We start from the raw sequence: 11,646 nt of genomic DNA on the forward strand, positions 1-11,646 counted from the left end.
AAATAGGGCTCGCCACGTATGAATATGTATGATATTCTTCTTCAGCTCTTCCAGAGAATTCATTTCACCTCTCGGTTTCTTTCTCTGACGCAGGGCGGGTGCGTATTGGGTAATAGAAAATTTTTCACTATCTTCTCTTATTTTCTCTAATTCCGCGCCCAGGACGTATTCAGCTGGAGATATTATCAGAGGGGAATAAGGGGATCTGGAAGCCATACGCATGCACAGAGATTTCAACCAGGGCGTCAACAGCCTCTCCTAAGAAGACTGGCTGCTCACTAAGACATGCTCTCTCTCTCTCTCTCTCTCTCTCTCTCTCTCTCTCTCTCTCTCTCTCTCTCTCTCTCTCTCTCTCTTTTTTGCGGGGGGGGGGGGGCAGCCGTCCAATCCTTGCTGAACGAACATCCCTCTTTTAAATCCTCCTTTGCTTTCATTTAATCTTTCTAAGGCTTTTAATATCACATCTACTTTTCTTGAATTTCATGATGATTTTATAATATTCGTTTCAGTCTCAATTTTTTTTTTTACTTCCATCAACTCCTTTTGTCTTCAATTCCTGTTATTTATCTTGTTAGGGATTTTCATAACATCCAAAGCGTTACAAAATTTTCTTAATATTTTTTTCATTTCTCGTTTTATTAAGTCTTAATATGATTTTGGAATAAGACTTTCTCTCTTATGATTATGAATAAAGCTTAGAACGATATGTTTTAATTTAATCTTCTTTATAATTCCTACCTGCAGTATTATTACTCTATTTAACTCTTTAGGAGAAGACTTTTGCTTCTTCTATTGTTAACACAGAACTTTTCCTACCACCTTTCCTTATACAGTATACATGAGCCTAAGCTACGGTAGGGTATTATGATATCGTCCCATACAACAGGCCGTAAGTCGCATCAAAATACTAAAATGTGGGGTATTCAATTTATATATAACGTTGCAGGACTGCAAATTTCCTCTATCTCTTTCATGTTCTGAACACGGGTAGTTCACTGCATTAACAAGTAAAACTAGAAACAAATTATAGTCACGGTTATATTCATCTTAAATATTAAACGAGAAAAGGGTGAATTACGTGTTTAGGGATAATTCCAATGACGTGTTCATAGAAAAATGGGCTTTTATTCGTTAAGTATAAAATTGTTTAAAATGTTTTGGGATTGTAAAATATAAAGAGTTATAAACTGTACATAATATTTGTGTATAAATACAAATAAAAGATGAACCTCCCCCTGACACATTACATTTATACCTGTAAGAATAAATATACAATATATGCATACATAATGAGAACTATTGCTATTCGTGTCCTAGGTATTAGAATGCTTGTCTAACTAACAAGAAGTTCTATATTTGAATCTCCAAAACGCCAGATCGCCTAGCCTAGAGAATTCTTTAAATTCTATCATGCCTCTAATAACATAAACAGTAAAAAATACGCCTTAAAAGTTCTTGTTTTTTTTTTCTAATTATCTGTTACACCAACTCACTTTTATTCTAATATAAAGATATGAAATGAAGTGAGTGATTGGTTTCCGGTTAGAGTGGGGCTGAGACAGGGATGTGTGATGTCGCCGTGGTTGTTTAACTTGTATGTTGATGGAGTGGTGAGAGAGGTGAATGCTCGAGTGCTTGGACGAGGATTAAAACTGGTAGGCGAGAATGACCATGAATGGGAGGTAAATCAGTTGTTGTTTGCGGATGATACTGTACTGGTAGCAGACACAGAAGAGAAGCTTGACCGACTAGTGACAGAATTTGGAAGGGTGTGTGAGAGAAGGAAGTTGAGAGTTAATGTGAGTAAGAGTAAGGTTATGAGATGTACGAGAAGGGAAGGTGGTGCAAGGTTGAATGTCATGTTGAATGGAGAGTTACTTGAGGAGGTGGATCAGTTTAAGTACTTGGGGTCTGTTGTTGCAGCAAATGGTGGAATGGAAGCAGATGTACGTCAGAGAGTGAATGAAGGTTGCAAAGTGTTGGGGGCAGTTAAGGGAGTAGTAAAAAAATAGAGGGTTGGGCATGAATGTAAAGAGAGTTCTATATGAGAAAGTGATTGTACCAACTGTGATGTATGGATCGGAGTTGTGGGGAATGAAAGTGACGGAGAGACAGAAATTGAATGTGTTTGAGATGAAGTGTCTAAGCAGTATGGCTGGTGTATCTCGAGTAGATAGGGTTAGGAACGAAGTGGTGAGGGAGAGAACGGGTGTAAGAAATGAGTTAGCGGCTAGAGTGGATATGAATGTGTTGAGATGGTTTGGCCTTGTTGAGAGAATGGAAAATGGCTGTCTGCTAAAGAAGGTGATGAATGCAAGAGTTGATGGGAGAAGTACAAGAGGAAGGCCAAGGTTTGGGTGGATGGATGGTGTGAAGAAAGCTCTGGGTGATAGGAGGATAGATGTGAGAGAGGCAAGAGAGCGTGCTAGAAATAGGAATGAATGGCGAGCGATTGTGACGCAGTTCCGGTAGGCCCTGCTGCTTCCTCCGGTGCCTTAGATGACCGCGGAGGTAGCAGCAGTAGGGGATTCAGCATTATGAAGCTTCATCTGTGGTGGATAATGTGGGAGGTTGGGCTGTGGCACCCTAGCAGTACCAGCTGAACTCGGTTGAGTCCCTGGTTAGGCTGGAGGAACGTAGAGAGTAGAGGTCCCCTTTTTTGTTTTGTTTCATTTGTTGATGTCCGCTACCCCCCAAAATTGGGGGAAGTGCCTTTGGTATATGTATGTATGTATGTATTTTCGTTTTTTTCCCTAATCACCAATTTGTTATTTCACTTCTTAATCACGATAATTTTCAACTGTCAATTTAATTTCATAATAGGTGAAAACTTTTTCACTGGTCTCTGCAGCTTGTTACCTATCTTTAATCAATACAATTTATTCTCCGTATATCAAAAACTAATTTTTGCTTCATCTAAAAACTTCGCACAGACATCTTCCGTCTTTACCCTGACTTGTTTCCTGATTAAACACTCAAGATCTTGAATAATCCTTAAGGCATAATATAACTATTTCTCATACAAATTTCTCAGAAAACCTATACTTGAAAATTTGCATTAAAGAAACGGTAGATATCTGGCATCATTTATTCCAGGATTTTTGCTGTTTTAAAAACATGATATTACCGTCACCAACCCGTAAAAGATAATAACAAAGTAAATTAAAATTACGGTCGCCCCTATTAAAATTGCTGTTTTTTCTAACAGTGTATCACCACTTCTCAAATGTATGTGCTTTGACATACTATTCTTTGTCATAACGTGTTTCGATAACTAAAAAAAATAACCTCACGTACCACATTTCACTAAAATCTGAGATATTACGTCTTAACCAATCTCGTCAAAAGCGTTTTCTTCATTCATAACTTCTACATAAAACCTTTTCGCTCTATTTGGCTTAATTTCAGAAACTGTCTCCTGAAAATCCTTCTAATATCTGCTTTTTTTCGTCATCGAAATCCTACCACGTAACCTCAAAATACTATGTAATGTAAGAAATATTATATCATTATACTCATTATGATCTCCTCTGTCACCTTCAGCTTGATACAAGGGAAAAAATGATACTTCTCACGCATCTTTTGGAGCTTACCTCTCCCTCACCCACACTCTCATGATCACTTTCTGCACGGAACCCCCAGCACAGCTTTTGTAACCGTATCAAACCTTTGCCTCCTTTATGCGTTAACTTTTCAAGCAATTCTTATAAATTCATTCTATCAAACATTAAAAATCTGCACTTTCGCCTTTCCCTTTGGCATTCACTGTTAAAACATTGGTCGTAAAAAGGGTAAACATTCTGGAATAAATGTTGCAAGACATTTTCCGTTTAAAAAGAGGATATATTGACGTAAAGGAGTGATATTATGGTCAGTAACCCGTAAAATATAATAACTAAGTAGGGCAAAATTACGGTCGCCTGTATTTAACTGAAATACGGCTGAGAACAGTATATTTTTACAGAGAATTTCCGATTACAATTACGGTTTTTTAACAGTGTACACTTTCAACAATAGATACAGTATTCACTTCATTAATGAATAACTGTTTGCTCTCACAAACTTCATCTGTCTACTTCGATTTTCTATCCAGTCCGTCCCAGTACCTGGGAATTTTTAACAGTCTGGAACTGAGATAAGTCACACTGGTTTTAGATTACTACCTGTGAAGTTACAATTCCTGATATGATAATCATCGTGATGCCATTTTAAAGCAAAATGATCTTAATACATCATAAATTGAAAAACTAATCTGAAAAGCAAGCTTGATTCAGCTTCATAAGTTAAAAAATTAATCTGAAAAAGTAAAAATAACAAGCTTGATTTAGCTTTGGAGTAGTATTTCTCTATTTATTCATAAATGAAAGATTAACAGTTAATTTTCATACTGCAAAAACACGATAAACTAGTATCTATTCAAGCCGTTTCCAAGTAAAATCAAGCCCTTTATTTCTTTACTGTGCACGCTGATAAAGGTTCAATGTTAGTTTACTTCCAACGATATGATTAAAATAAAACAAACAAATTCAATATCTTATAGTAATCCGTAAATCTGATTACCTCCAAAATGAAAAAAAAATTAGAGTTATTATCATAATATTAATCTTATTTTCGCTATGATAGGTAACAATATAAACATGAAGGCGATATATAACATGTTTGTACAATGCAAGACAAAAATAGATAAACTTCCAGGGAATATATAGTTTAATGTTATTTATATCAGCTACTACATGAATAACCATATTATGCATAACACACACATAGACACATTATAATATATATATATATATATATATATATATATATATATATATATATATGTGTGTGTGTGTGTGTGTGTGTGTGCGTGGAAAATAATATACAATATATACATACACACATACATATATATAAATACATACATTCATACATACATACATACATATATATATTATATACATACATACATACATACATATATATATATATATATATATATATATATATATACATATATATATATATGCCCATATGTGTATGTATATATAACAAATATAGTTTTGAGTAATGTCTTCTTATCTCAGAAGACAACCTCTATCAGATAATCCGATTTCTAAAAAAATACCATTCACATTATATACATGATGCGTATGCATGTGTACGAGCCACATACGGTAACCTAACATATACAGACCTTTATTAATATGTTTTCCAGACGGCCTGATTCTATCTTCTCCACACGCATGCTTACACCTTACATGTCAATACTGATTCTCTTTCCCCATTCCATTGCAGGAGATACTATGTCTACGATGTGCTTCACTCAACCTTCTGATGCGTGAGGAATTCTACCACTCCCAATATGGCGGACCGGACACTCCAACGCTCTCCGCCGTAAGAACCAACACGGTGACGAACCAAAGGAATTCGTCGGAGCTTCATCTCACCTTAGCAGATGTGAAGGAAATAAAGGTTCCTCAAGATTTACAAAACGAGTCTTCGATGTAGAAATGGGAAATTCATTCATAGGAAAACTTACTAAAGTTTTCGATGTAGAAATGGGAAATTGATTCATAGGAAAACTTACTAAATGCCACGAAGTTGGAAAAATCAATTTTCCGTCAAGGAAAACAAACGTTCGTTTTTCCATGAAAGTTCGGATGTGACAACTTATCTTCACTACTTGAACGTGTTTACTGTGATGTTTTAAAGCGCCAATGGAATGAGAAATGCCGATATAGTAAATAACCTCATAGATCTATAAGCATGAAACCCAGATATCTTCAGTGAAAATTTCTGCTCCTTAATGGCGTTGTGATTTCATACCCATCAGTATTAAAACATACCAAAAAAAAAGGAAGAAATATAATGAAAGTAATAATGTAGCATCGCATTTATATAAGAAAGAAATGTGAATGTTATAAATACGAGACTGTGACAAGCAACGCCTGCCACAGATACTATGATATTCTTTAAATTTCTTTTCATGCGTAGTCTCCAAATCGTAATGGTGTAATATAGCAGTAGATCATAGCACATATCTGTTTATTTTTCATGTAAAAATTAATGTTCTCTTTTTCCATGAGTGTTTGAATGTGTAAACAAACTGGTGCAACCACATGCAAATGTATAGTTGCATGTATTCTTTGAATTGTATTCTACATGTATCCTTTAATTCCTAAGTACTGTTGCTCCTCTTATTCCAAGATAACAGCAGCATCAAGTTAACTTATTGAACTGAGTACTATAACTCTAACACGGAAAGGCAAAGCTTTAAGGCGAACTAAACCCATATCGCTCGATTTTACAGAATAAAATTGCTTGAAACGTCCGTGTTTAAGAAAATATAATACGGATTTTTCACAACAGACAATAATTTACAGAGACAATGTTTTACTTAAATCAACAAGAAAAAAGTGTATTTGGACTAATATGAGGAAATAACGGATTCAGTGTTTCGTTGCATAGCAAAGGGTAGGTTGAATCAAGAACTATTTTTATAATTAATACGTAAAGGCTAAGAGAAATTTCTTCACAAATGGAAATATATGGCACTTGGAATACAATATACTTTTTGGTAACACTAATGACACCGATTGCTAAACAATAGTGGTAATAGAAGAAACAGATAGAAATAAATGACGTTTTCTATCTGCTAACTAATTAGTGAACTAATTGCATCAAAATAATCACATCAGTCGGAGCCAGCCACCAGTATTATTTTAGGTTAATTACGGTAAAAATAATACAATGTTTGGTTATTATCTAATGAGGAGATCAATACAAATATCATAAAATATATATGACTACATACTACAATAGCTACCTAAAAGGGCTCTCAATATTTCGGAAATCAAATACAAATTTGGGAACTAGAAACCTAAGTACTGCATATCAACAGACTTTCCATAGAAATGCATGAACTAGATTTTTCCTAGTTCTCCGACCAAGTCTCCCTATTCACTCTTCTTCTCTCATAACAAAGAAGGAAAGGGAGGATGCCGACCAAAGGAATTCCAAAAGCCCATTGAGAATTCGCTGAATCTGATCAATAGCAGGAAGTTAAAGGATGAGACACACGCCAAAGGACTCCGATTCACCAAAGCATTTGAAGCACTTTGGTCATGTTCAAGTATTTGAGTGGAAGAGATACAGAGAGGGATAGATAGAATAGATAGTGAGAAAGAGGTTACAGCCTCGCAAGATTAATTGTCAGATGTGGACTCAGTTTAATGTGGGATGAGTAATATCTACTGTAGATCATGGCTAAGACCAAGCACTTGAAGAGACTGCAAAGGGACGCGAGAATTACATTGATATATGCAACCAACTTTTCTAGTTTCATGTTGATTGTGAATATAGATAAGTTGGATTATGGAACGAATAACAAAATAGCCACGGTAAAACATTACAACATTACCCTTTTTAATGAAATCCATCATTCCCAAAATACGATTAAGAAAACGTAAAATCTTATCAACAAATGTTTCCATATTATACTAAGTCTTTGTCATTTAACAATGATTCAAATGATTGAGTTGTCAATAACGCGTTACTCTTGCAACGGCAATGTGTTGTTTGAAAAACTGGTCTTATGTATAAAACTTTTTGTGGCCTCATGAATGCTACACACTGCACATCCTATGTGTTACAATTTTCAATAGATATCATGTCTAAATACTATAATTTTTATAAAATCTACAGTAATTGGTGGTTAAAAATTTTTAACTTCGGTGCGGCTGTTTTCTATGAATATTTAGTTTCAGAGATTATTCCTCGGTTACCACATAAGGCTAAATTAACTGGCACGGTTGAACACAACAAAGTAATCAATTGCAATGATACAATCAGGTATTGGGTCTGCTGGATATTGGTTGTGTTATTATCACTATTTCGACTGCATGCAACCACCTGTAATTGTATGCACGATCCTTTGAGCATCGCAAATACGATATCACAGTTCAAGCACAGTTTACGTTCCATCTATATAGTCGAACTGTCAACACTGTCAACACCAGCAGTATTATATGAAAGGTAAAACAGAATTCCTGGCAACAAAATCCGATGGATTTTTTTTCTGGTAGGCCTTTGACATGCTTAATGTAGGACACAGGCCGCATAGAAAGGATTCTCATTTCATTATTTAAGTAAGAAAAAAAAGATAATCCTCTTCAAAGATGGGGCAACCAAGAACAGTGGTTTCCAAATGAGGTACTGAGGCTAAGGTGGTTCAAAGCTTGTAGACCTTAATAATAATCGGTTGTCCTTTAGGATGGGATTCTTAATTTAATCCCAGGATTCTAAGATGCACCACCTTGGCTTCACTCCAGACAGCTCAGACGTATATGCGCTGGAATGAGAAACAGGGTCGTCTTCCAAAATAAGAAAGCTCGTTTTCGAGAGCATGTGTCCCAAAAGGAGACTTCTGAATAGGAAATCCACTTGATTGATGCGTGGGTTCTGTTACCCTATTTTAGGAATTTGATCTAAAATTGTAAATATTGATCATATTTCCGGTTAAGTAAAAAATGCAAGTTACTAAAGAGTGGCTTCGCTAGGGTCTTTTGAAATCATTCCAGGAATGGGGAATAATTGTCCAGGAAATCCTTCCAACTGATCCATGGAGCACAGGTGATATAAGGATAATATTTATTATTTTTCTGCATAGTTTGCTCTTATGTAAACAACCATAAGCAAGATTCAAATATAACAGACTAACCTAGCTTGTATTAAGGAAATGAAGCTCATTATAACCTATAATGTTATTATGTAAATAAGATTATATACTTAAACGGAGATGTTTTTAATCTACACGGTGTAAAAATAGCTAAAACGACCTATTTTTCTGTAAAATACGCTTGGACATTTATCATGTAAGTTTAGCTCTAATGGGAGAATGTTGTAATTGTAAAATAGTTAATGTAGTTTGAAATTAATTTTATTTCCAATAATAGGAAATGGATAGCCTAAACGTGCGAAAAAATATGGAAATTATATCTGTACATTAATTCATTAGGCTTATTATAGACTCTTCCTAATATTTCAATTCCATTCATTTCACTAGTTTTCTTATTACCTTTTCTTTCAAAATATTCTTCTTATTCGTTTATCCCCTTTTGCCTAAAGAATATCTTTTGGTCAACAAAAGATGCTTTGTTTCTACTACAACTCGCATTGCGATTTTCTAGTCATAGTAATAACTAGGAAGCTTGAACACTTCTTTTGTGCACCATTTCTAACTAAGAGTTACAAATTTTACTCCAAAAAAATGTTGTCTAAAACTATAGCAAGCATAAGTCACTCTTCCAACAGCAATTTTCCCATCCTTAATCAGCACTGAATTATCTTTTAGTTTCATGAAAAAGTCTAGACAAGGTTTGAAAATAAAAATAAAATGGGGGTACATATATATATATACAAACAGCAACATACATTTCAAAACTGGTCTAGACTGTCCAATAGCTAGGTATTTTGAATATTCCTCTTGCTTACAATTTTTTATTTTACCTTTTGACTCTTTGAAGTGGTGCACCTAAAGACGTTTGTTTACCTTAACTACTTATAAATAGGAGACGAATTTTCTTACTAAACTGTCCTCTCACTCATACAAATGCTGTTCAATTTTTATATTTTTATACTCTGGTTTTCAATATGGGCTATTCCATACAATGCGAATTACTTAGTGGAGAGAATGTAAATTTTAAATACTTTATAAATATAAAAAGCAAATATGAGTATATATATATATGAACTCTAGATTACTGTAGTGATATATGTATATGTGTAAAGAAATATGAAATATTTACAAATATGCTTCATTGCATCTATGTTATTTTGACGTGAAGAAAGAAGAAATCTCTATGTTTACCGATATGTAGCAATAATAGTAGTTTGCTCGTTTTACCACTCTCGCGAAACCAACTTTTTCTGCACTGCAGAGCAAATATATGTATCGCTGAATAACCAGGCTTCTTCAAAACCCTTTGCAGTATTGATGTGAGTATAGCCAATGAGAAATGAAAAACAATCACTTGGAGCTAATTGATATTTGAACATAAAAAATGCTATATTCTTACCAGTGCTTTTAATGCTATTTCAGATTGCAACGTTCCTATACTCAAGAATCATAACTTGTATAAATCTATTTGGAATGTTTTTGTGTAATTCAGTTTTATTGTTTATTTTTTTTTTCAAAGCGATTATATTTTCAGATGTGAATTTTGGAATTTCATAATTTTTGTGATATTAGAAGTATGACAAAATGATTATTCTTCAGAGAGAACAGAATGCTCATACTCCACTATTTGTTTGCTAAATAGAACATTATCAATGACTTCTTGTCAGCCGACATTATCTTCTAGGGGTAAACTATCTTTTAACTGGTACTACAAAATGTGTAGATAGAAGCTCTTTCCTTATGAATAAAATATTCTATAACCGCTTATACTAGAGCTACTTGCTGGCTTACACCCTTTGGTGTAGCTATACACAACTTCCCTGACTATCCTTCAGGTTTTGGTCAGAAGTTGTTTACTAGCTCTGGTCTAAGGTCTTAGTTGAAAATTAGATTTTCAGTTTAGTAAGGAATTGATACGGGACATTCCCAGTTTCTTGAATATTCTTCTTGTGACCGACGTAATTAAAAAAAATAAAAAAGATCTTCAACGTCCAGAATAAGAAATGTGCTACAGATCTTTGGTGTAACTATCTATAGAAGGAAAAATAAAGTATTTTTGTACTTCTCAGTGTAATTCATTTCAATCCTTATTTGTAAATGATTTATGTGTTTCATTCGAATGTCATCCCAGGATTCTACAAACTAAATGACAAACATTTTGTCAAAGGAATTCATATGAACCGAAGAAGCTTTTCGAAGGGTTTAATTCAAAACATAAATTTTTTCTAAATTTTAGTTTTTCCTTTAAAGTTAATATAAGCTTACTATGGGGTATATTAGTCGAGACTATAAAACATATACAAAAGTAGTATTAGGTGATAAAAATCCATGGCCACATATTAAACATATTACTGATCAAACTCAAAGAGCGTTGGCAGTATGCTGAAGATTATCGAGTGCAAAACAAGCTTTAATATATTTTACATATTTAATATTTATATATATATTTATACATATTTATACACACACACACATTATATATATACATATATATATTATATATATATATATATATATATATATATATATATATATATATATATATATGTGTGTGTGTGTGTGTGGGGGGGGGCAAACAAACTGTCGACTGTGAAATGTGCACTCACTTGAATAGTTCATAAATAGAACAACTGAGTTGCCCAGTTCTTAAACTGAACTGAACAATATTTTCCAAACTATCAACTCAAATGATATAAGATACAGACTCTTGCATTACTTTCATACATAGACTTCGTTTCCATAGGACGAGAAAAAAAAAAACATTTTTAGTAAAGGTAAAACTGGAAAGAAACAATCTCCCATTTGGTAACGTCTTTGACTAGTGATCGCCAGACTGGGGTTCAAGTCCCGCTCAAACTCGTTAGTTTCTTTAGTGGCTGCAACCTCACCATCCTTGTGAACTAAGGATGGTGGTTTTTGGGGAGCCTATAGGTCTACCTGCTGAATCATCAGCAGCCATTGCCTGGCCCCCCTATGATCTAGCTTGG

General features: G+C 34.2%; 1 protein-coding gene across 2 annotated transcripts in view; it reads left to right on the plus strand.

The window, feature by feature from the left end:
• LOC137632538 (5-hydroxytryptamine receptor 1-like) overlaps window positions 1-10,695 on the plus strand; it is a 168,868-nt gene extending 158,173 nt beyond the window's left edge. For both annotated transcript variants that reach the window (XM_068364513.1, XM_068364514.1), the window contains one exon: window positions 5,278-10,695. In XM_068364513.1, coding sequence (XP_068220614.1) covers window positions 5,278-5,490 — 213 coding nt within the window. In that variant the 3' untranslated portion in view covers window positions 5,491-10,695. The remainder of the gene's footprint in view (window positions 1-5,277) is intronic.
• The last annotated feature ends 951 nt before the right edge of the window (window positions 10,696-11,646 follow it).

This window comes from Palaemon carinicauda, chromosome 41 (genome assembly GCF_036898095.1).
Source record: "Palaemon carinicauda isolate YSFRI2023 chromosome 41, ASM3689809v2, whole genome shotgun sequence".
NCBI classification, from domain to species: Eukaryota; Metazoa; Arthropoda; class Malacostraca; order Decapoda; family Palaemonidae; genus Palaemon; species Palaemon carinicauda.